General features: G+C 32.5%; 1 protein-coding gene across 1 annotated transcript; it reads left to right on the top strand.

Moving 5' to 3' along the window:
- The first annotated feature begins 844 nt into the window (after positions 1–844).
- On the top strand, positions 845–4,735 carry LOC147393222 (sugar transport protein 7-like). The gene is made up of 4 exons (XM_086456450.1): positions 845–1,120; positions 1,845–2,164; positions 3,237–3,863; positions 3,962–4,735. The coding sequence occupies exons 1-4, from the start codon at positions 976–978 to the stop codon at positions 4,391–4,393; spliced, it is 1,524 nt and encodes a 507-aa protein (XP_086312576.1). The 5' UTR covers positions 845–975; the 3' UTR covers positions 4,394–4,735.
- The last annotated feature ends 22,732 nt before the right edge of the window (positions 4,736–27,467 follow it).

Below are 27,467 nucleotides of genomic sequence, written 5' to 3'. Positions count from 1 at the left end.
TATATATATATATTTAATTGAAGATCTCTTTATTTGGATTTGTGTGTATATATTAGGGTGCAACTTAATTCGGTTCAAACCGAGAATCGAACCAATCTGTGAATTTGGATTGGGTTGGTTCGATTTTAACTAAATGCGATTCGATTTCGGGTTAAAGAAAATAAGAAACGATGAATTCGATTTGATTTTCGATTCATAATTGATAAATAACTGAACCAAATCGAAAATCGATGTTATTTATAAAAATAAAATGTAAATTTTTTTTTTCAATACAAACCCTCTTCGTCTCTTATCACTGTGACTGCAACCTACGCTGCTACTGACTACTATCGACTGCAATCGTCTCTCTCTCTCTCTCTCTCTCTCTCTCTCTCTCTCTCTCATTGTCTATGCAGCTGCGACAGTGCAACCTGCAACTTGTGATTGCCATGGGCACATCTCTCTCTCTCTCGTTGTGACCTACGACCAACGATATATGACTTGCGACAGCTTTGAGTTTGGATTTTTTTATTTTTTATATTCTTTTTTAGTTGTACTGATCTTTAGTGATTATAGGATTTGAATTGAAAATTTGATGATTAATTTCGTGTAGAATTCGAATGTTAAGTTAAAAAGGTTAATCTCTCTCTCTTTTGACAATCCATCGAATCGAACCGAACCAAATCAAATCGAATTAAGGTCAGTTTGGGTAGATTCAATTCTAGACCAATTCAGTTCGATTCTGATTCTCGTATAATAAAATCGATCTTGATCTATTCGATTGTGATTTTGCTCTAAACCAAATCAACCCGAACCGAACCAAGTACCACCCCTAGTAGTAATATATATATATATAATGAGGATCTGAAAGTACAAAAAAATCATTGAAAAGAAGTCTCGCTTCACCAGACGACTTTCATCTTTTTTGCATGATTTCTTCTTTGTGTTTCCTTCGAGTTTGTTAGTTTTTCTTTGAGAGAGAGAGAGGTTGTGAAGATGGCTGGAGGATCTTTCGGTCCGACTGGTGTGTCCAAGGACAGGGCACAACAGTACGAAGGGAGGGTCACCGCTTTTGTTGTAATTGCTTGCATTGTTGCTGCCATTGGAGGTGCTATCTTTGGTTATGACATCGGTATTTCAGGTACAATTTCTGTTCTGGGTTTGATTTGATTTAGTTCCACTGATTTTCATCTATCCTTCTTGTTTTGATCATATATGTCTGGGTTTGATTCTGTTCTAAAGAAATTTTAATTTTCCTTCTTGTTTTTATCATTATCTGTTCTGGGTTTGATTCTAGTTTCACAGAAATAAAAAAAAAAAAAAAAAACTTTCTTCTTGTTATGATTATTTCTGTTCTGGGTTTGACTCAATTCCGTCGAAATTGCATTTATCCTTCTTCGTATGATGATTTATGTTCTGTTTTTGTTTTTCAGTTTCACAGAAATTTCATTTATCCTTCTTGTTCTTTTCATTACTGTTCTGGTTTTTGATTTAGATTTTGGGTTTGATTCAGTTCCACAGAAATTTCATCTTTCCTTCTTTTGATCATTTTCTATTCTGGATTTGATTTAGTTCCACAGCAATTACATTTATTCTTCTTTATAGTTTTATGATCATTTCTGTTATGGGTTTGATTCAATTTTACAAAAAATTCTTCTATCTCTCTTGATATGATTATTTCTATTCTGGGATTGATTCAGTTCCACAGAAATTTCATCTTTGTTATGATGATGTTCTTGAGAGAAACAATCCAAAAAAAAATGTTCGGTTTTTCTCACATAAAAATACTAATCAATTTTGTAAATAATGGTTCTAAAATACCTTTATCTGATGAATTGGGACTTTTTTACATTGAAAATTAACAGGTGGAGTGACATCCATGGATGAGTTTCTACGTAAATTCTTCCCAGATGTCTACAATAAGAAGGGTCTCTCTCATGAGAATAACTACTGTAAATACAACAACCATGGCCTTGCAGCATTTACTTCTTCTCTTTATCTTGCTGGTTTGGTTTCATCTCTAGTAGCATCACCAGTAACCAGGAAGTACGGTCGCCGGGTTAGTATAATCTGTGGTGGGGCTAGCTTCCTTGTTGGAGCTACTCTCAATGCTTCTGCTGTAAACCTGTTAATGTTGATCTTGGGTCGGATCATGCTCGGTGTTGGAATCGGATTTGGAAATCAGGTAATCTTAATTTCCTCAGATCATTCCCATTGAGTTTTTCCATTCCACCCATAAATTTACATTTGTTTCTAAGAGAAACTTTAAATTTTGTTTCCAAAAAACTAGTGGACATGGCATGATTTTGGTGATTAACACAACTGTCACAAAATTCTGTGGTTTTTTTCCCCAATATTTTGGAAAAATTCTTCCTTAAATTGGCAAGATTCTATTATCTTCAAGCTTCAAATCTTAAGAACAGGATTGGGTTTTGATGGAGGTTGAAGTTGATGGGTTTTGAGGAAGAAACCCAAAATTTTCCTATTACATCCTATTAAATATCGAACGTATTCTCATGTATTACCGAGAAAAATAAATTGAACAGTTGAAAACTTGTACATATCAAAATATTGCTGTCATCCAAATATCTTCTATATAGAAGGTCTTACTTGGTTCAAGCTGACTCTAATATATGTATTCCATTATGTAGAACAAGGCTACAAGGATATGAAATATCTCGTTTTCTCTAGATCACCCGAAGTTTCCTCTTAATTATATAATGTTGTGATAGATGTCTTGAATCTAGTTGGTGATTGCCCAATGGGGATGCACAGTACAGCAGGAAAGTATTGTACAAACATCCACTTTGTGACGATGTTGGTGTTTCAGGTTTCGGATATAAAAATATATGAAATGTTATACATTTTAGGGTTACGGGAGAGTGAAATCAAACAGGAAAACTAGGGCTTCAATGTTTTGTAGGGTCTGAGAGAGGTATGGCACTACATGAAAAGGGGGTAAATTCGACAAACCTTGACATTGAATTTACCCTTTTTTCACGTGGTGGGGAAAAATCCCCCTGGTGTTTAATTTCTAAATCAAAGATAATGAATTGCTCTCATCTCATCAGTGGGCGTTGGCACTACTGAACCATGTTAAATATTTCAGTGTTATGTATCATTTCTTTTATTTCCTTGTTTGATGTGGGTTCGATGTTTACCAAAAAAAAATCCCACAGATCTTGAAAAAATAAAACCCAATTTTTGCCCAAAAATTCGAGTCCTCTTCCTTACTTATCTTCTAAACATTTCTGAAGGCAGTCCCGCTATATTTATCGGAAATGGCTCCAGCACATCTCCGTGGAGGGCTAAACATGATGTTTCAATTGGCAACAACTCTTGGGATTTTCTCTGCAAACATGATCAATTACGGAACGGAAAAGATCCACCCATGGGGATGGAGGCTGTCGTTAGGCCTAGCTGCAGTCCCTGCATTGCTTATGGTAGTTGGGGGATTCCTTCTTCCAGAGACACCCAACAGCCTGCTTGAACAAGGATTAACAGACGAAGGAAGGAGAGTTCTGGAGAAGATTAGAGGCACCCACAACGTGCATGCAGAATTTCAAGACATTGTCGATGCGAGTGAACTTGCAAACTCGATCGAGCATCCATTCAGGAATATTCTTGAGAAAAGGAACAGACCACAGTTGGTGATGGCAATCGTATTGCCAACGTCCCAAATCTTGACAGGCATAAATTCAATACTCTTCTATGCGCCAGTCCTATTCCAGAGTATGGGATTCGGGGGAAATGCTTCTCTTTACTCCTCAGTTTTGACTGGAGCAGTTCTTGCTTTATCTACGCTTATTTCTATTGCGACTGTTGATAAATGGGGTCGACGGGTTTTGCTAATTAGTGGTGGAATAGCGATGATAGTGTGTCAGGTAAAAAGTATTCCCTAAACCATCCATTTTTTAGTCTGTTTTTCGTTAGCTATGGTTTTTACAATTGATATAACTTCTTTATGTTGCAATCAAAACAGATAATTGTGTCCATAATCTTGGGCCTCAAGTTGGGTGACGACAAGGAACTGACCAAAGGATTCTCAGTTCTGGTAGTGATTGTTATCTGCCTCTTTGTCATGGCGTTCGGATGGTCATGGGGTCCATTGGGGTGGACAGTGCCAAGCGAGATATTCCCATTAGAAACACGATCTGCAGGACAAAGCATCACCGTAGCAGTCAATCTCTTCTTCACTTTCGTGATCGCTCAGTCTTTTCTTTCACTTCTCTGTGCCTTCAAGTATGGGATCTTTCTCTTCTTCGCGGGATGGATTTTTCTCATGACGATCTTCGTGTATTTCTTCCTACCTGAGACCAAAGGAGTTCCCATTGAAGAGATGATACTGTTGTGGAGAAAGCATTGGTTTTGGAAGAAAATTATGCCACCCATTCTGGAGGAAGGATCAGTTTGAAAGGTAATTTGGTTTGTAAATGTTGGGGTGTCCCCACTTGTTTTAATCCCCATATTTTATAGTTGGAAAATGGTGGAATGACACAAACGGAGACACAAAGGTGGCACAAATGATGTGGTGGTGCGTACATAACTGTCGATGCTTTTTACTCGTATCTCGCAGAAAGCATCGATGGTTATGTGCGCACCACCACATTATTGTGTCACCTTTGAGTCTCACTGTGCCACGCTAGCATGACTCTTAATAGGTAAGGCCTCAGTTATTTGCTTTCAAGTTTCAAGTTAAGTGTTTGTTATGTAAGATCACTTCTTTTTGAATCCTTAAAAATTTAGATTTGTGGTATCCATTGTTTAGTACTCCTTGATTTCTAGGAGCACTTACAAAAGTTGTGGAGAATGAACTAAAAATCATTTTTTTATGAGACCAAAAGAGAGAACTCTAGAAATAGTAGTAGGTAGTCTCATTATTAGATAATTATTATATATATATATATATATGAGAGAATTTTTTTCACAAAAGCAATAAGAATTTGCTAATTTTAGCCCGATTTTTGACTTTTGGCTTTTGAGCTTTTTCAAGACTTTGGAAGCTCGGGATGCCCCCCCCTCATAAAACTTCTCTTAATGGATTGGTCTTGGGGAATATCCACATTAATTATGTTGTAGTAGTACCTTTATTGGCAAGTATTCTCTTTGCATTTATCTTTCTCTCAAATTAGATATTAAGATAATAAAAAAGAAAAACTTAAAAGGAGATGGATATGGATGGCGTTGGTCGGGCCCAAGCAAGCCTCCAAAATAGTCCAAAATTGGTCAGGTTGGGCTTGGACATCAAGTTTTTATCCATGACTTGACCCAACCCAACCCTGGTTATAAAATGACCCATGCTTGGACTAGGATTTTAGGCCCAACTAGGCTTCCTAATGGAATGGGATCATAGTCTATGGTCTTGTTTAATGAACCTCTATTTTGAATAATAAATAAATCACAATTTTTATTTTATTTGACCGAGGTGTCTATATGCCTATTAGAGCACATGAACCTGTTAATTTCTCAAATAAATCCTTGAGAGTGATGCCTAAGGGCCAACTGTTTGTTAATTTCTGAGATATTATATTAGTTGTTCGATTGTGTACTAATTGGATTTGAACTAAAGAAATATCACTTCATTATGATACTATCATTCTTTTAAATTAAATGGAGGGTAACATTATTTTTTATTTTTTTCAGTAAATTTTTATCTTTATCGTAATCAGCTTTATCTATCTATTCAATTTAATTTTACTTATTTTCTAATGTCATAGTTTTTCATTTGAAGTATTTTTAAATTTTATTTGTGTGGAGATAAGAATAACCAATAATATTATTGTTAAATCATCTCTCTCTCTCTCTCTCTAGGGGGGATATCTTGAGTTTCCGTTGCCCCGAGGTAGCTTAGCTAGGTCTCCACTTCCATCTTATTCAATAGAAATGCTACATCTCATCCTTAATCAATTAATAGAGGGGCATCTCACCCAAATATCAAAAATGATAAAAATAAGATAAAATAAATTATGACTCAAATCTTATCTAACCATAGAGATTAAGGGTAAGGGTATTCAGTTGTGAGACAACGAAGGTACTAGCACCTCATCTCACCCACCAAGTTGCTGGTTACTAAAAAATAAATTAAAAGTGAAATGAAAACTGATTTTTTGTAATTTTTTTTAAATTAGATGGGATGATAGAGAAGTTAAAAGTTGAACAAAGTATAATTCGACCTCTAAAATTGTAAAAAAATTGTCAATGACCAAATCATATACAAAAGTATATGTTTATTTGAATTTTTGTGGGTTTGAGGTTTTGGTGCAAATCCACATGGATTTCACTTTTTTGGCCTCCAAGCACTCACCTAACACTTGTGTACTCACTAAAGTGCATATTTTTTTATTGGTTTTGTCGTTGGAACATGTCCATGGGTTGAACATGTTCCTGGTAGAACCATTACCTTATACATGAGAACTTATCCATTATGAGATTGTTTTTGTTGGCTTAGAGTCGTAAACCATAAATCTAGCACAGGAACTTATTTAATGAAAGAAATGATGTGTGGTATATGTGTATGCATGTGATGTTCACAAAGGAACTTATTTAATGAACTTAGAAAATGGATATTGGTTCACATGGTGAAAACCCACTCTCTTCTCCTTAAGTTATTAGAAAATATTAAGCTAAATTAGAAATTTAAAATATTTAAAAATTACATGAAATTAAATACCCTTGAAGAGTTTATTATGAATTTCTAAGAAGAAGATTATTTCACATAGTGAAGATTTACTATCTTTCACTATATGCCATTGAAAGTAAACACCTACAATATTGCAAAAAAGAAAATGTGTTTGAAATATAAAAGAAAGAAAATGATAGAGGAGGGATTTAAGGGAATATTTACATAAAAATAGAAATTGAAAATCTACACTGTGTCGCCCCGCCAAACATTAACACAAATCCCAATGACACCTCGAGGCATTAAGTGGCGCTTCGAAATTTCGACAGTCTCCTTTGTTTATGTTAGGCTCTTAACAACTTAAGGGTAGAAGTATAAAAGACCTAGAAGTTCTAGAGAATTCTATTGAAAGGGCAAAAGGATCAAGATCCCTTTATTCTAGTCAATGTGCAGAGAACTATGTAGATAATGCCTTGAATTAAAGATTGAAATGATAGGCTTAAGTCTCAATTTCCCTAATTGAATATCAATAAATTGGGGACAAAAGGGTAATTGCCTTTTTGTGTGAACCAAATGAGACTATGAGTCAAGATTGGAGGAATAGAAGAATTACTAGAAAGCCTAGGTAAAGAAATTATGTGAAACTTAATGCAAGGATACAATAGGAAAGAGATGGGATTTTCTTAAGGAATAAACCATTAATAAAAGGTTGAAAGGGTCATTTTCTTAATTAACTCTCGAGCACTCAAGTGCTCCTATTTTCAGCACAACTATCTAATCGAATTGACTTTAGGTGAGTAAAAGCCAATGCAACTTTGACTTGTATAACTAGTAATTGGAGGTCAGTAACAAATGGTCTAGTCGTTAGGTGACCAAAAGTCAACGTAAGCTTATGCTTTGTCGTTGGTCATTGAGGGCTAAGCTTAAATGAATTTTTAAAAAATATGGATATATTCGATTATGCTAAAAATGGGTTCCACTCAATTGATCGAAATTCTCTCAAGTTCATCTTTCCTTATTAGATTTGATTGAGCTCTTGTGCTCGATTTGGGTAAATTGAGGTGTTTACATTAATAATTGTGAATCAGACTTTGGGAGATACCATACCGTTGATGAAGAAAAGAGAATTTAGGTGGATTGGTGTGTTGGAAATCTCGAGGTGTTGGATCAATGGAAAAAATCCCCATGCTACTCATATTAATTTTTTCTTAAAAATAAAATTACTAATATCTTAATATGAAAATTTCTATAATATCACTTGACTTCTATTATTAACAATTAGATACAAGACTAATATAGAAATTTCATCTACCAATTTACCTTATATATTAGATTTTATATTTCTTTTATCTAAAAATTTTTATTATTCAAAATTAGAAGGTGGCATGTGCAAACACACATGTATCGAAAGGGCTTATTAAATATTTATCAAAGAGGTTTTGAAGATTACATAATTAAAAAAAGATGTTTTTGTAGTTTTGAAAACTAAGCAACATGATTATGGTCGTGGGTTTCAATTTTTTTTTGTTTTTTTTTTTTCAAAATATCCCTAATTATATTAAATTCAAATATAAGATGGGGCATTTGTGATCACTCAAATTTTGGCATCGAACCACTTCTACTCCACCTTCTCTCATTATATGTTCTATTATAATGAGAGAAGACGGAGTAAAGGTGGTTTGACATCAAAATTGGATTTCACGCATGCCCCCACCTTTACATTTAAATTTAATATAAATTTGTGTCACTCTCATTAAAAAGCAAGAAAATTGCTAACACACGACTCTATAATCATAGTTAATTTTCAAAATTATAAAAGTGTAATTATCAAATATCTTTAAATTGATACTTTAAATTATAGATAAATCCTTGATACATGTGCCACCTTGTACTAATAGTAAAGAAATTTATTTGTGGTACACTCTTTCAATTACACTTATGGGATGAATTTTTGAACTCATTCCACCAAGTGATTAGTGGTTCTATTAATTTGTTTGATCATTTGTCATCACGGGCTTCACACCAATCCATGGGCTTATTTTAATTTATTAAGAAGTGGGCCAAACATTCATGAGATTATTTGACCGGAAAAAAAAAAAATTTGCCAAATGTCGTGTAATGGAGGAGTGCATATCAAACTTTAGAAGAAGATGAAGGTAGCCAAGTTGGTTTTCAATTTGACTTAAAGAAAAAAACATCTTTAAAAAGAGAAAAGTGCAGATCTCTCTCTCTGCCTTGTCTGTTTGTCTCAACTGTACCGTACTGTACTGTGTGCTTTTTCACTTTTTTGAAAATTTGAAATCTAAACTGTGGGCCATACTTAGGATGCAAATGCAAATGAATGGTTGTCATTTAAAAACAAAAGAACGTCCTTTTTCTCTCAGCCTGCAAAGTTAGGAAGCCATGAGAAATTTTAGAGTCCAACCTAGTTGGACATTAGAATGTTTAACCAATGGTTAAGATGAAAAGATATTCTTCAGATTTTTGGGCTGTACGAATCCCTAGAATCTATTATTCTCATCATAGGCTTCGTTGGACAATAGTGTCCAACGTGTTAGACCCTAGAAAAGTTAACTCTTAGCTAATAGATTTTCGTTCATGTATACTGTATACTGTATACATGCATGAATTCTGTACTTATTTCTATCATGTTTGTCGATTAAATCTACGGGCCCTACCCACCGACTTCAATCTCACATCCATCACACATTGACCATTTATATAACTCTTTTTTATCATTTATTTTATGGCATATCATCCAGACCATTAAATCATCACCATTTATTCTTGAGATAAGTATCAATGTAATATAATTTGTTAAAACAAGTATCAATTGGATATATATATATATTATAAATCCTGACCATAAATTTTCATGTTTTAAGGGTTAGAATCAATTGTTTTGTCATAAGTAGTCATCGAATGAATAATCATAAAATGATCCATTTCTCTCTTGTAAATCATGAGAAAAAAAATTTCAAATTTTTTCTATATATAATTTGTGTATATTACACCATCTTATACCACAACTCATGAAGTGAGGGTATTTATACCCAAAAATTACCTAATGTGGGTGGAGAGAATAGCACATGTCCCGAGGATTTGTCATGTGCTCTAAGAGTCTCATATAACTCGATTCCGAAAAATTAAAAAAAAATGTGATTTGATCTGCAAATATTTGAAATGAGATCCACAAATTTGAACACAACCCATTGATATATTAGTGTTTTAAAACTTCATATTATACTAAAAAAAAGAGTAGTCTTGATGACCCTCAACTCTGAATATCTGATTTTTTTATTTTTTTTTCATGGGTTATTAACAAAATTAAAAAAATTCAAAACAAAAAAATTTGATCACGTAATCAACAAGACATATAAGTACATTAACCAATCATCATCATCTTATAATGCCATCTCATGTATTTGTAGATTTAGTTTTTTTTTTACCTTTGCACAATCTAACTGATTGAATTCAGATTTTCGTTCATCAAAAGTATTTTTCGAAGTCAAAATCTTGTTTAATGCATCCTTCACTTATATATTTCATTGAAGTCTGTATCTTATTTTTGACTCTTGACTTTCATGAGAATCTGGTTGAAATGAAAAATAAAAAATAATTGTAGAAATGGGACGAAAATGTTGCCATTGATCATATTATTTATATTAAACTAAAAACAGTTGTATCAAACAAATTTGTAGTTTTTGATTGTTTTTTTCTTCTAAATATGGGAATTATACTTTAAGAGTGCTTGGAGATCGGTATGGTTGACTGATGACCACTACACCAAAATATGGAGTGTTTGACCAATCACATTTTTTAAATATTTATCAAAAGAGTCATATACCCATTTTGATATTTATTTATATTCATCTAAAAATTGTAGGACATTAAACTGAATTTTCCTTTATAACTGGTTTTTTTCTTGCAAATACATATAAATGAATTGCATTTTTTTCAGTCTTTTATTAGAAATAAACAAATAATGTTTCTAATGAGCGTCCCGTTTAGTTGAAATTAACTTTATACCCTTATTTTCAACTTAAAATAAAGTTAATAAACCTTAGATCGATAACATAATTCCTTCTTTTTCTTTTTTTTTTTTTCAAGAATTTCTTTAAAAAAATTGGTCTTTTATCTGAGGTTTATAAGAAAACTAAGGGTACGTTTAATTGCACATGAAAAATAGGGTGGAAAATCAATTTTCGTAGAAAAGCATGTGCTTGATTGTTTTTTTTTTTTTTATGAAAATTTTTTTTTCTCCCCAATCAAAATGTCCACCAAAAATTAGATTTCACTTTCCTAATCATATGAGTGAAAAAGTGAAATCCATCTATATCTTTCATCTCCAAATAAATTTTAACTCATCTCTCCTTCTTCATCACCACCACCACCATTGCCATCATCACACTCGACCTCACTATAGTCCCCTCCCCCCCCCTCCCCTCTCCTTCATCCTCTTCTTTTTCTTCTTGTGGGGTCCAGTATTAGGAACAGTATAAGAAAGCTTGATCCCATAAGACCAATCTAACGGTCCTACACCTTTAACATCATCCGTGTTATACACGGTTGTATAATGCGAACAATCCAATATGTTCATGCTCATCAACTTCACCGTGTTATAACCCGTGTAACAACAGGGCGGATACCCACCCGAAAGAATATGAAAAATCCGAAAAGAACTACAAGCATTGTAAAGCTCGTCACAAGAGTGTGTTCTGAACACACTTTTTGACAAACATTTTGGCAAAACATTTTTCAAAATATGAGTTAGAGGTTTTGGAATAGGTTGATTTTTGGTGAGGATGATCTTTACGGTGAGGAGATCATCATCACCAAAAATCAGCCCATTCCAAAACTTCTAACCCCATCAAAACTGGTTTACAAAAAATGGACGGTCCACGATTTTTCAACTTGTAAACATGGGGCTAGAAGTTTTGGAATGGACTGATTTTTGGTGAGGATGATCTCCTCACCATAGAGATCATCTTCACCAAAAATCAGCCCATTCCAAAACCTCTAACCCATGTTTTGAAAGATGTTTTGCCAAAATGTTTGTTGTTGAACGGGACCCACACACACACACACACACACACATATATATATATATGGGTAATGTTCAACACCCTACACTTTACCCTACGCTTTACCAAATGTGTTTTATCCTACATAGGTTAGAAGTTTTGGAATGGGCTGATTTTTGGCAATGATAATCTCTACGATTAGAAGATCATCCTCACCAAAAATCAGCTCATTCCGAAATTTCTAGCCCCATGTTTACAAGTTGAAAAATAATGGACCGTTTATTTTTTGTAAACCATTTTTTATGGGGTTAGAAGTTTTGGAATGGGCTGATTTTTGGTGAGGATGATCTCTATAGGACAAAACACGTTTGGTAAAGCGTAAGGTGGGGAACAGGACCCTATATATATAGAAACTCAAATATTTTTAATAATTCTTATTCTATCATAGCTAATCCCTAGAAAAAGGATTTTGTACCAGAAATGCGACAAATATTCAGCTTTTTTTTTTTTTTTTCTTATTTCTCTTGCTTATATTCTGCATTTAAGAATCATAAATTATGAGCAATTCATCATGGTTCACACCTGATGGAGGGGAGGATTAACAATTCAAAGGTGAAAACAATATAGAGAAGTGAAAAATATAAGCCAATATAGTGTAGATATGTTGACCATTAACAAGTTATGCATACAAAATTTATGCAATTTATGCATAAGAAATCATTTTTGAGCTTGATCCAAGGTATTGAAAATGGATGGCTACCAAAATCCCAAATTTAAATTCTAGAATATAATGTTGAAAACTATTTTTTTTTTCAAAGTTCTTAGACAAGGGTATTTGGATTTTCAGTCCTAAAACACCTAATTCTAATCTATTTAACTGAAAATGGATCTAGATTTGGATCCAGTTCCAATTCTCTTATGGTTAAATTGTCGTTTAGGTAAAATGGATATCCATTGACACCCGTAGGAAAACCCCTAGACTTAGAGGAAATTAAGATTTCTTTGAAATGGACGGTTTAGATGAAAGGAAACACAATTTATTTTTAAAATCTCAACCATTAGTGACAACAAAAAGTGTTGCCACCTAAGACCTTACACTTTTAGTGGCAACAAAAAACTAAAGATGGTCATTATTTTATCTGAAAAAATCTATAATCATGAATTAGTAAAAATATCTCATTCTTGTCACTAAAGATATATTTTAGTAGATAAAACTAACTTGTAATTAAAACTTGTCATTAATGACAACAAAAAATATTGCCACTAAAATCTTCCACTTTTAATATTAGCAAAATAAAATTTGCCACTAAACCTTTTCATGAGGTTATGCATTTTAGCCAATACATTTGAGTTGACACTAAATGTTCTTAGCATAACAACTATAGTGGTGACATTTTATCTTCATCTTTAAAATCCCAAGTTTTTTATTCGTATATCGAGAAAATAAATAGTGGAATTTTAAGAAAATCCTAAAAGTGGGACTTAGGGTAAAACTGTAGGATTTTATTTTGGTCATTTTTAACGAAATCTGATCTCACCATTGGATTCAAAATGATCAAAAAAATATAATTTAGCCTATAAGCACGCTCAAATATGAGTCCGAACAAAAAAGTTGTAAAATTCTCGATTATTGAATCGGATTAGGCTAAAATAATAATTTTTTACTAGAATAAGAATTGTTAAGATTTGATCACACCATTGGGTTCGTAACAAAAAATTATTGAATATAGATCATTTACTTCTCATTTTTGGAGTCCAAAAAGTCAAAATATCATCAAAAATGAAAATGACGTCAATTTTAGGGTCCTATTGGGTCGAAAAAATAAATTTTTGTTAGAGACATAATTTGTATAATTTGACCACACCATTAGATCCATAACAAAAAATTAGATAAAATAGAGTATTCATTCGTTACTTTTGGAGTTCGAATGATTAAGTTATCGTCGAACGAAATAATAGGTAAAATATCGATTTCGTCCTACACTTATATAAATAAATTTTTTAACCCAAAACATTATTTATCATCATCTCATTTCGTCCAAAACCAGCCGGACTTTAAATTTTTTTTTATTTTTTTATTTTTTTATTTTCCAACTTAGATTCGTCGCGAACGGTCCGTTTTCGACTTCTAACGTAGAAGAGAAAATTGTCCGTAGCCTCGTTCTCTACAAAACCCACCTAGTTTAATTTCATTTTCTCTCATTTTTCACCCCGTATTATCAAAAAATCAGTTGTATATAAATATGGGAGTTTCAAAACTTCAACCCTTAGATTTCGTCTGTTTTGAGGCAAAACTGTCCTCCATCGCAAAAGAGAAAAATGACGACGACATTGAGATCTTCGAAATCATCGGGTTAGATTTAAAAATCATTCACCTCGAAGTTTGAAATGTCTCAATTTCAGCACCGATTGTCTCAACTTCCGTGCACGCGCTTCAATTCTTTCACACAGAGATTGTAAGGAACTCTCAATTTTTATTAGTAATCGTAGATTGTAAAAATTGCATTTAAGATTTTATCCAAAATTTCTTCTTTCAAAAAATTTAGAATTCAATTGGTTATTTCAAATTCATGTCAAAACTTGCATATTTGATATATTTAATTATATTTTATAACAAATTATACGTAAGTATGATATTTCACCAGTTTATTTTCGTTAGTTGGGTTCTGTGCACTGCTCGGACCCTATTTTGATATAAGTTTTGTAAAATTTCAATTTAAATGATAAAAATGAATTTTAAAGTGTGAAAAAAAATTTGATATCGAAAAATGAATATTTGAATGAATGAATCCGAAAAATGAATGATGTGTTTGAAAATATAAAAAAGTGCAAGAATCGAAAAAAAAAAGGAAAAATGGATGAAATGGTAAAATGTAAGAGTCACACCCGAGTGATGTTTGCATTTTACATTAAAATATTGTGTACGTTGGTGAAGGGATAATGATTGCTTGCAAGTTTATTTAAATTCTGTTGGCGTAGAGGCTCCAATTTCTGTTATTTATTATAGGTCGAGTGGCCACAGTTGCATGATAGGAAACTGGATATCCATTCTCAACCTTGTATTGTTAATTTCTCTTTTGTTTTCAAATGAAAATTATATATATATATAGGGTCCCGTTCAGCAACAAACATTTTGGCAAAACATGGGTTAAAGGTTTTGAAATGGGTTGATTTTTTGTGAGGATGATCTCTACGATGAGAAGATCATCCTCACCAAAAATCAGCCCATTCCAAAACTTCTAGCCCCATGTTTACAAGTTGAAAAATCGTTGACCGTCCATTTTTTGTAAACCATTTTTGATGAAGTTTTGGAATGGGCTGAGTTTTGGTGATGATGATCTCCTTACCGTAGAGATCATCCTCACCAAAAATTAACCCATTCCAAAACCTCTAACCTATATTTTGAAAAATATTTTGCCAAAATGTTTGTCAAAATATTTGTTGCTGAACATTTCCCATATATATATGTAGCTATCTTGTGAGTTGTTAAAGAGTTTGTGAATGCCTGAAGGGATAATACGTCATATCATCCGGAATGGTGTACTATCTTGGGATGTATAGTAGGGACAATCAAACTCAAATGTGGTATGGGACGCGTATGAGAGTGGAGTCACAACTAGAATTTGGGTTATTACTTTCTATCTTTACCAGTGAACTTGTAATGTAAAGGTGGTTGTATACGAATAGTTTATATATTTGGGAATCACATACATGCGTGATAGGTATAAACGAAGATGATTAATCAGTGGTCACTAACAATCTATAGTAGTCGAACGTTTTAACACATTGAAAATAGACCCATTGCTTACGATCATGTCAAACGGCTAGCCTGAGCCAAGATAAATAGTCTCGCAAGTGTGGTAAACAGCGACCAACCATAAAATCAGGAACTAATACTTTATTATGTAATATCATGTCCCGACTGGGAGCGATACAGTCGTGAATCCCAACTCTCTAATTCCATTACTCCACCATTGTGTACTATGTATATGTTGCATTATTTGAATATATAAAATGAAATGCATGTTTAATATTTCCATTTGATCAATTAGATTTGTATAAAAAGAAAATGTTATAGTGAGTACTGTTGATGGATGTAATGTGAGTTTTAAAATGTTTAGTTGTTCATCCCTAGCATATGTACCAGTTAAGCATAGTTTCTTCTATAAAACTTTGCATGTATTAAAATGATTCAGTATCTTTATTCTTTTATATTAGGAGAGGTTATTGGTAGAAATTGTTTGCTTCCCTATTGGATAATTATTGTTACTCACCATTTCTTTATCCATTTTTTTAGTTTCATATTCAGAACTTGGCGAGGCAGGTGTAGAACACGAGTGAGGACTATTTTTTAGGTTAGATAGACGATCAAAGTTTGTTACCTGGTGAGTATTGGGGCTATACCCCTTAGTGGTGTCGATTTATCCAAGAGTATTATAGATGTTGCATTGAACGTTAAGACTTTTGTTAGAGTGAGAAATGTTTGTATAATCATTTATTTTGATTATCCTTCCGCACTCTGATTTATCGTATGTTATTAGATGTATATAGGCTTCCGCTTGTATTATATTTTGCATGTATATATGCAAGATAATGGATGTTGTTTATCAGGTGGAATAAGTTAAACGCCTTGAAATACTAACATAAATAGATGAGATTATGCCGAAATTTCGAGGCGCTACCTTGTGCCTCGAAATCTGACATGGGGCTTTTTGTTAGCATTTGGCGGGGCGCCACATCGCATCTAAAATTTATTGTTTAGTGGCAACATATACATTACGGCTAAAACTATAATTTTAGTGGCGAAATAAAATTGTAGTTAATAATTAATCATTAGTGACAGAAAATGTCTAGCCACTGAAACCTTAAACCTTTGGTGGCACAAAATATAAATCGCCACTAAATATCTTGATGTGGTCACCCTTAAGGATGCAAAAATTTACATCCTTAGCATTAGTGGCGCATACTTTTGAGTTGCCATTAAATATTGATGACATAATAATTTTTAATGACAACAAATTAATTTTGCCACTAAAAACCACTTTTTTGTAACAATATATAAACCGTGACTAAAAAAGCTTGCCATTAAAAACCAACTTTCTTCTAGTGAGGGTGTCGAACATGACCATATATATATATATACATATTTCATACCTATTACTTGATGGTCTCTCTTCTCATTTATGTTTTCTCCATTACAATCAATGGAAAGATGATACAACCCAATAAAACAGGATTAGAGGCGGAGAAACAAGAATTTCATTTAGAAATGCAGTTGCACAACGCCACCCCCATCAATAGAAGACTCTATACTCGGTGGACGGCCAGGTGTCTCTCCCTCTCCAACAATTGAGAACAAGTTTGAGCTCTCCAAGCATATAAAAAAACTGAGTTACTCAAACAAATCATAACCATATTTCTTGAGTTTTGACAAAATATGTCTAGAAATCCTAATTTTTAAATTGGTTGGGGGATCAGATCGGTTTTGGATTAAAAGATAACATAATCGGATTGGATTTGATTTAGGGATTTACTGATCGGATTTGGTTCGGCAATGGTATGGTATTGATCCAATACCAAACCGATCCATTGCCAGCCCTGACTGTGAGTACCATTTTTGTAACAACTAGATAAAAGGTACCAAGGTCAGCATTATACAACTGTTTTGATAAATATTTAAAAAAAAAACTGGACCAATAATTCCGGGCTCATACATGAACATGACAGTTTTATATAGTTTCCCCCCAAAAATAATTATTTTACCAGTCAACCAAGACCATGCTACGTAGAGATGTCTCTGACTCACTCTACCATGTTGCATGTTATTTATCTTTTAAAAAAAACCTATGAAACAAGTAAAAGCAACCTTTTCTCCTCATGGACTCTCAGAGGTATATTTGTCTTTTTCTGTAAACTAAGATACAATGGAAGGCCTTGTACGGTTTGGGAAAACCTATTAAGATATGATGAGATTTCTTTATTTTTGGGTGCTTTACCAAAACAGTCAAGTACTTTGCCTCATGACCTTCTTGAAATATTTATCAAAAAGGTCATATATCCAAATTGAACTTACCTTTATACCCACACTTCTTTTCAAGTAAATGAAATATCTTGTTCCACAAAATAACCCATTTCGTGAAATTTACTTTCATGCCCTTATTCCCAACACGAAATAAACATCAAATATAGTTATGTGTCTTTTATAATTTTGTAAAAAAGAAAAGAAAAGACATATAATTCTTTTCATTTAATTCTCAATGAGGCTACAAATATAAAATCAAGAATATGATCTTATGATACCCATTTTGATAAAAATAAGTAAATATTAAATTGATATTATTATTTTAATAAATATTTTAAAAATTAAGGCATCAAAATGGGTCGGACCTAGGTTGGATCTAAGCATCCATATTCAGATCCAAATAACAATTCGGATTTGCATTCAGAACGGGATTTGACTCGGATGATATTAAGATCATCTCTGAACTAGTCGAGTCGGGTTGAATTGCATTTCACATTAAAAAATGGAGATTGCAATATTAACCTAACATGTGAACACGACTTGAAAATGATATGAAATTAATAGGTTTGGATCAAGCCTAATTGGGTTTGGGTCATAATAATCCCAACTCATTTAACACAATTATTAAATGGGTTGTCTCTAGGTTAAGGATGTCAATCCGCTTAACTCGTTTTAACATGTTTAATTATTGTATCATTTTAAATCATGGAAAATAAGAGATATCTCAAATATTAACAATTGTTTAAGGTTTTTGCCACTTTTTTACTAGAATTTCCAAAAACTCTTTCATAATAATTTTTGTTTCAAATTTTATAAATAAAAGGTGTTTTAAGATATTTTTCAAATAATTAAGAATTTAACTTTTAATTTAGGAACTTGAAACACTTTCTTATTAAGTTAATGAGGAAAGTTTCTTGTTTGCATTACCTTGTGGTATCAAAAAGATATGATTTGATGCCATAAGGATGTAAAGGACAAAATTCTAAGAACGTTGGATTTTTTCTTTTCTTTTTTGGTAGTGGAAATAAGCTTATTTTTTCCATTTAAGATTAAATTTTATAGAATGAGTTACCCGGGTTAGATTAGGTTACCTATTTAATAAATGCGTTGGATTTTGGTTTAAGTTTTTGACACAATTATTAAATGGGCCAGGTTTGGATTGGGTAAATTTTCAAAATACCCTTACCTCTCAACCCGATATGACCTGACCCATTGCCATCCCTATTAAAAAACATACTTAGATTCAGAGAAACCATCTTTAGATTCGGTTGGGTCAAGTCAAGGTACATTTAACCATATTCAACTTGTTTTATTTTTATTTTTATTTTTGTGATGACAGGATGTTCAGACACATAAGCCTGACTACCAAGGGCAAGGCAATTGAGCTCTTAAAACACCATATCTTGCCCAAATCCTCTGGGTACATGCAATACCCTACAAATCACATATATAGATAAGCCGAGATAAATTCGTATGGGTTGCCAACGAGGGGGCTTGAACTTAAGCCGAGATAAATTCGTATATCTTGCCCAAATTCTCTTTTGGGAGGGTGATTGTGGCCACTATGCCCAACAGTCGTTCGACCTATTTTTTATTATGATATTTTTTAAGGATTCAAATCCACCAAACTCGATTTTCAGATCACTCCGGATTTTGGGTCAAGTCCGACCCATACATGGTAGTTTTGGTATTTATCTTTTATTTTATGTAATTTTTTGTTGGTGATTTTGTGCTACCTCACTGTCCATTTATAAATGAGAAACATCAAATCAGATACGAAGAAGACACTTTACAGATCCTGCTATTTCTATGGACTAGAACATGGGTTCACACATTAAAAATTGATTGGGATGTGGGACCACCATTATATAATAATAGAACAGCTGTACAAGTCTTTCAATTCCAAACATGTCTATTACCTAACACGTGAGGCGTTTGTTTTCTTAACAAAAGTATATGAGGATGGATTGTCTTGTCATTTTTATAATGTACAATGGTCAAATTTGGAATTTCACTAATTAATATTAACGCTCCTTGATCCCATTTGCATCTATTAGACAATTTTGGAAACAAATAAAATCTTCAAAGTTGTAAAGAGAAGTTCCCTAATGGTTTCTATAGACTTTTTATTTAGCCATTTAATATAGGATTACACATTGAGATTAAGAATTTCTTTTTTCATGAAGTGCCTATTTTTGTTTTACTTTTTTCAATAATATGCATAATTAAGATTTTATTATTAAAGATTCAGTATAGAAATAATATTGCCTGTTCAAAAATATTATATAAAGGAAAGAAAAAATATTGTATTTTTAATAAGTTCAATTTAAAATATCATAATACCTAAGTGCATCTACACATTTCTTTAAACCATTGCAAAAAGTATGTAATAAAGTAATCTATCTTATAATCAATAAATTATGTAAGAAGAATTCTGGAGCTGTTGAAAAAGTGATAGTTTATAAGGTAATTTAGTAACACCCCCTGCGAAATAGGTAGAATTAGGGTTACCACCCTACAAAATGCAAGATGTGTTTACCCCTTGGACTTTCATTGACCTAGTCAAATTGTTATCGATGTTTGTTCTATTGGCGGTCTATGGTTTGAATACCCAAACTATCCATTTAGAATTTAAATTACCAAAATGCCATTGTTTTAGTTGAAAAAATAAAAAATCAAATCAAATATCATCCATTGGATTGAAATATTTCATACCATTGGATTAAAAGAATATCCAACTTCATCTTCTTGAAAAAGATGAAGTTGGGATTTTACCATATCTCACTTGCTAGGATTTGTATTTGTTATTATTGGAATGTTCTCAAGAGTATTAAGGTTCTATTCTTTAAACCTATTACTTTGAAATCCTACCATTAACATCTTTGAATTCGATTTCGATTTTGAGATAGATTTTAGTTAAAATGGTTAAAGATATCATGTTTCATAAAATAGGAGGAGGTTTTAACTCTTATTGTGAGCTCTTTTAACCATTTTGTCCTCAAGGCATGAGTTTCTATGAAAAAAATTAAGAAAAAAATCTTGTTTGTGCTCTTGACTACACGGTAGGGGATAGAACTAACATATATTTATAAGATGAGGATATTGCTAATTTTATTTTTTTCATTGTTTCCTATTTTCTCTAGATTTTTTATTTTTCTCTAATTTTTTTTTTTTTTTTCGTTTCAGATTTTCCATGTGGAGATTCTCATCATTGGGTCAAAGAATGCATTGGGATGAGATGAAAACGATGAGATTGGGATGGACACATTGATATTAGATTGAAAAATATGAAATTGAGTTGAAAATGATGAGAAATGATTGGACATGATGAGAAATAATTGGAAACGATGAAATTAAACTTCAAAATAACAAAGTTTTGATTTAGATAGATGAGAAATTGGTTAAAATTGATTAGGGTTCTCAAGGTTATTGTCTTTAGAACAGTTAGATAAAAAACATTTGAGTTTCTTTGATCGAAGGATATTTTTTGTAATTTCAGCACATAAAGGTATTTTTAACATTTTACCATCTTTGTTAATTGATTATTGTTTTTGTTAACGATTTGACTAGGTCAACAAAAGTCAAGAGGGATAGACCACATTTTGCATTTCGTAGGGGATAACACTAATATTGCCCATTTTGCATGGGGGGTTTTACTAAATTACTTTATAACAATGTTTTAAAACTCAAACCAATCATTGACTCAGCTGAGTGGACGGGTAGGTTCGAATCAGCTTGAATGGTAGGTTCATTTGATGTAACCATAACTGAAAAGGTAAATTCCCAATAATTACAAAAGTTTTCAGTATTTCCAAAATGTTGCTAATGTTGACAAATTCATCACGTAATGTTGACAATTTGATAATATTTTATCAACATTACATTGTAGTTGTGTAAACATTAGCAACATTTCGAAAATACAGAAAACTTTGATAATTATTTGGGAATTTACCTTAACTTAAATGTTATATCATTAAATATATATAAAAATTGGAAAATTGAAATTATTGCAAGAAAAAAAAAACAACTTTTGTGATTGGTGTTTCCCACCATGGGATGGCCTTTAGATACCACAAAGAAGAGTTGTGCTAGAGTGACTGCGTAAGACACTACATTTCACATTGTGTTTGTGTAAAGAGTCGTGCTGGAGTGACTTCAAAATTCTACCTCATATCGCAAACCTTGGTGTGAAAGTGTGTAGGAGTCATAAATGCTTTTGACTCATATCACAATGAAAAATATCTATGGAATACACACTTTCATGTCAAGATGTGCGATATGAGGTACAATTTTAAGGTCACTTTCATCTACTCCGTTGTTCTATCCATTGTTCATCAAGAATTAGGGGTAGGGTTTTTGATAGATTCAACTGACTCTTCTTCTTCATGAATTCCTTTCCAATCTAGTAAATCCCTAAATTTCATTGATTCAAAGGAATACATTTTGGGGACCTCAATCTAAATTAGGTATTGATCCAAATAGCTCTCTCTCTCATTCACCAAACTACCAAGGTGCCAGATTTCCTTAGCTCCAAAGCATACCAGTTAAAGAATGCCTTCGGTATACTCTTAATACAAAGGCTATGCCAATTTGGTTGTCAGTATTATTCTTATGTGAATGTGCACTCAGAACTATAAATGTTTTTTACTCTTGGAAAAAGTTTATATGGCTCCGTGCACACATCCACATTAGTGCAATGTGAAACATAGTATCTTGCACATTCAATTCAACATTTTTTCGCATAGAAAAAGACTATTCATTTTTCATTGTCTCACAACCATGAATCTTTTTATTAAATTAATAAAAAAAAATTAAAAAATAATATTGAAAGGTACCAATTTCACATTGTTATTTTTTATCTGTAACATGTCAACTGATAATGGGAAAGGACGATCTCATTTAGGGAACTTGAATCAAATAAACAACCTTCATAAACACCTAAGATTTAGGGATAAAAATCATCCCAATACATTATGATTCTTGGTGCTAGATATGACGTCTTTCTAGTGTTTTTATCGGATTACGTTAGGAACACTTGTAGGGGTAAATGCAAATCACATTCTAACACCCAAAAGAGAGTATTGTCTTGCTATAGAATATCACATACCTAAAAAATTTCTAACTAGGACTGGCAATGATTTGACTTTTATTTGATATCTAATCTGATCCAATCTAAAAAATAGGATTCAGATATGGATTTTAAAGGTTTTGGATTACAATTTAAAGATCTGAATAAATTTTGGATCGGATTCAATTAACAAATGATCTATAAAAATTCAAATCAGTGTATATAACCAACCCTTACACATCCCCTCCCCTTCAAGCAAATATTTTGGCCAATCCCTCATGCAATCCCTTCCCTCCATGTGAGTATTTTGATCAAAATTCATTGTCTCTCTCACACTTATCATCTAGGTGAGTATTCTCTTTCAATCATTCTTTCTCTCTCAGTTGATCTATGTGTTGCTCGCACCCTTTTTCTCTATCACTTTCTTTTTGTCTCTCACATAGTCAATTGGAAAAGTCCTAGTTTTTCATTGGATCAGATCGATTTTGGTTCGAATGAAGACTTAACGAGATCATATTTGGTTAGAGAATTTATTGATCCAATTAAATTGAATTTGGTTCATTAGGTATAGTTTTCGAATCGATAATGTATGATCATGATCTGGTGCTGAATCGATCTATTGCCAATCTTATTTTTAATCCTCTTTTATAATTCTTATGTAGATACATGAGGTTCAAATGGGTTTCGATATATATGTGAGTTTAGGAGTCTCTACCATTCAAGAGTTTAAGGTATGAATGGACACCATAAAAATGAGTTTAGAAAATCTATTTTTGACTTGTAGTGACTCACAATAATGAAAATGGTAAGATCTACCTAGGAACTAGGTAGGGAGGTTCAGTTAAGGGATAAACAAGGTGTTAGGCACACCTTGTTCTACTCATCAAATGATGATTACCAAAGAATGGTCACGAGTTAAGCAAAAAAAAATTAGTTTTTAGAGTTTTTTGAAGTTAAAGAAGATATGCGAAGTTAAGAGTTCAATCAACTATAGTTCAGTTTGTAAAATGGCAATATAGAGGCAATGAGCAACCTAAAAATGAAATGTTATACTTACTAGAATTTTTATGGGCTTGTGACTTGAGTGCTATTAGAATTTATATTATTGTAAAAGGGACATATTGGTATTTTGATCAAATTTAGTATAAATAGGGATAGATGAGGTCTCTATTCATAATATCTTCTATTTTATTTTTCTTTTTCTTCTCTCATTTTCTCCATTAACCTAGATTTCTACATGGTATGAGAGTACTAATCTAAGATAGAGATCTAGGGTTCTTCCTTTCTTATTTTTCTTTACTTCCTTCAATTATTATTAATTTTTTCTCTTGATTTTGATATTAGTTTGAACAAAACCATGTGTTCTAGGATAATTGTTGTTTTTTTTTTTGCAAACCTAGATGTATACATAAGGTTTGGTTGAAGGTTTGTTAGTGTTGGTTAGAAGTTTCAACACGATTGGAATTAGTTCAAAGTTTAGAGACCGAAACCCTAACTTTTAGATTTTTGATTTTCTTCACAACTGCATGCATCTAGGCATTGCTACCCAAATCACACTACTCATAAGGTAATTCCCTATCATCCTCCACCTTTATTTTGTTCATTTGGTGTTCTAGTAAGTTTTCAAAATTTTTTTTTTTTTCAGGTTTTGACTTCTACGAAATGTGATTTGTCAGTTGAGTTATTTCTTATTGCATCGACTACTTCTGGTGAGGGTAAATAGTTATGGGATGGTGTTAGTGAATGTGTGATAGTAGTTAAATTGAATAGTACCAATTATCTTCATTAGTCATTATCCATGATTATTGTATTAACCATGAAGAAGAAACTAAATATACCACCTTTGATCCTCTAGACATTGATGATAAATCTTATGAAGACTGGGTAGATAAAGATGCTTTGGTTATGAGCTGACTTTTGTCTAGTATGGAGCTAGTGATCAATGCCAACATGTTATTATTGGCATTAGCTAAGGTTATCTTGGATTCTGTAAATGAGATATATTCTAATAAATGAAATGTCTCAAGAATTTATGAGATATGATAATCTATCTTTATCTTAAAATAGAACGGGAATCATGTGAATAAGTATTATAGTACTTTCGGGACTCTGGGAAGAGTTAGCGAAGTATCAACCTCTCACCACCAGTTTGACAGCACACACAAAAATAACATGAAAAATTTTATACTACAAATTTTTTATCTGGATTGGATGTCGAATTTGAACTTATTGGCTAGTAGAACTTTACCTATAATTGGGAATGCCTTTTCTCGAGTTGTACGAGTTGCACCTACCTCATCTATGGTGGTAGGTTCTTCATTCCCAACAAGTAAAAAATACATCAATTCTCACCACAAGTAGCCCCCACAGTAGTGGTAAAGGACATGGTAATCCTAGTGGTCGTAGTGGTCGTAATGGTAGTAGATGCACTAATAGTAATATGAAGTGCATGTATTATAGTTTTTGAGGTCATACTAAAGACTTTTATTGGGACAAATGGGATAAGCTTACTTGGGCCGATCAAGCTATTGAAGAGTCTCAATAAATTGGAGAATATATTATTTCATCTATGTCAGATCAACATGGAGTATCTGTTGGTTCACAATGTCAAGGAGATTTAATTGCCCAAATAACTTAACTTCTATAGAGTTTCTTTGCGTAATCTAGTACATCCAATATAGCCACGCTTGCCAACATAAGTAATTCTACTTTTTTGGTTGCCCAGACACCATTTACCTGGGCGATTGACTCAAGAGCTAGTCCCCATATGTCTGGTATACCTTATATCTTTTTCTAGTTTTGTTCTTATAAGTCTAATATTTTTCTAGATGATGACTCTACTAAACTTATTTTTAGAGTGGGAACCATCCATCCTACTCCATCTATATTACTGTCATCTAGGTTGTATGTACTTGATTTTTCTTTTAACTTGTTATTTGTAAGTCAGCTTGCTAAATTCTTAATTGTTCTATGACATTCCTTCCATCTTCTTGTGTTATCCAAGATGAAGATGATGATTAATTTGAGGCATGAAGCTAATGGTCTATATTACCTAGATGTGGAAGACTGAATCGACACTGAGTACATTTGTCTCCCCACTACATTGACACTGTCATTTGGGTCATCCATCTTTAGTTGAGTTGCGTTAATTATTTCCTAATTTTAAGCAGTTATCGAGTCTTGAATGTGAGGCTTACCACTTAAGGCAAACATCATAGTAGTTGAAAGCACTTTGACACTTTTTACTTTATTAATATAAAAATTACCTAGCGATGTTGGGTGATTTTTAAGGAATTGGCAGTCATCACTTAATTTAGATTTAAGAACCAAGATAATTGCAAAACGGACCCGGATCAGTCCACAAGCAAGAGACTATGGTAACGATTCAGGTTTAGGGTGTCAGAAAGTGTTAGATACTGAAACCTCCCAATCGAAGTGATCGATCTCTACTACGATTGAGGATACTGCTAAGGTCAAATGCGGAAGACTAGAGTCAAACTAATGTCCAATGGTTGAATAAGGGAAAGTCTAAGTCAAGGTCAAAGTCCAAGGGTGTGGATTCGATCATCATTATCAATTTATATCAAGTTGGCTAATCAAATTCTATAACTATGATTTCTCTCAAACATGACATGATTCCTTGAATTTCATACACAATGAGAGCATGAATAATTTGATTGAAAAGACCTAAATCATATTCAACATCCTAGAGCTCATGTGACAATTTCATCACATGTGTACATGATTTCCAAATTTGTCAGATATTGCCATATACACAAATAATTATCAAAAATATTAAAATTTAATATTGGTTAAATCTTAACACATGAGTTTTCAAATGAATCAAATATTCAACACGTGCATTTGTAATTTCCAAATGGGTCAAATATCTATCACGTATATAAACAATTTCTAAATCGGTAAAAAACATCATATGTATAAAATATTTTCAAATCGATAAAAATCTATCATATATAATCTTTGAATTGGTAAAAAAGCATCAAATGCATAAATAATTATCAAATAAGTTAAATATCGCAATACGCATAAAAAATTCAAAGTCGGTGCATAAATAACTTTCAACTTGATTAAAATTCTCACATATGTAAATAATTGTCAAATTGATCAAAATTTATATTCACAAACAAATTATCGATCTAATTAAACATTATCACATGTGCAAAGGGATTGCCAAATTAATCAAATACCGCCATACGCATGAATATTATTGAATCAACGAGATAAATATATAAATATGATCAAACATCATAAACGTGTAGATTATAAATCGCTCAAACATGAACACGGACATCATCAAACTGCTTAACCATGAATATAAATATTATCATGTTAATCAAGTAACATCATAAATATGGGTATGATCAAATTATTGAGATGACTCGACCAAACTAAAAATTCAAAAGACGAAGATCATTCAAGCGCAACTTCAATATACTTGCATACAATCATGAACGATAAGGGTATGATGACCTTAAGTAAATGATTTGAATGTGATTGTTACGGAGGCATTCTTTCAAAATGTTATAAATTTGCAAAGAGTAGATGCAAATGGGCCAAATGAGATAGATAGAAAGTATATGTGTTTGTAAGAATAAGATAGATCAAGAAAAAAAGATATTTAAGAGAATGAAGAGGTTGTTGTCCAAACCATAAAATGAGAAAGGGATCAAGATGGGTCGAAATAAAAAGAGAAACATCATATAAGGGTGTTGTCAAATAATGTGAGTAAGGAAG

This window comes from Akebia trifoliata, chromosome 10 (assembly GCF_017979445.1).
Source record: "Akebia trifoliata isolate Shusen 1 chromosome 10, ASM1797944v1, whole genome shotgun sequence".
In the NCBI taxonomy this organism is placed as follows: Eukaryota; Viridiplantae; Streptophyta; class Magnoliopsida; order Ranunculales; family Lardizabalaceae; genus Akebia; species Akebia trifoliata.
The sequence above is the reverse complement of the archived record's forward strand: the minus strand, read 5'-3'. Positions and strand labels throughout refer to the sequence as shown.

Coding starts and splice junctions, on each gene's coding strand:
- LOC147393222 (XM_086456450.1), top strand. CDS start 976: ATGGCTGGAGGATCTTTCGGTCCGACTGGTGTGTCCAAGGACAGGGCA. Junction 1,121..1,844: donor TTATGACATCGGTATTTCAG/GTACAATTTCTG, acceptor GAAAATTAACAG/GTGGAGTGACATCCATGGAT. Junction 3,864..3,961: donor TAGCGATGATAGTGTGTCAG/GTAAAAAGTATT, acceptor CAATCAAAACAG/ATAATTGTGTCCATAATCTT.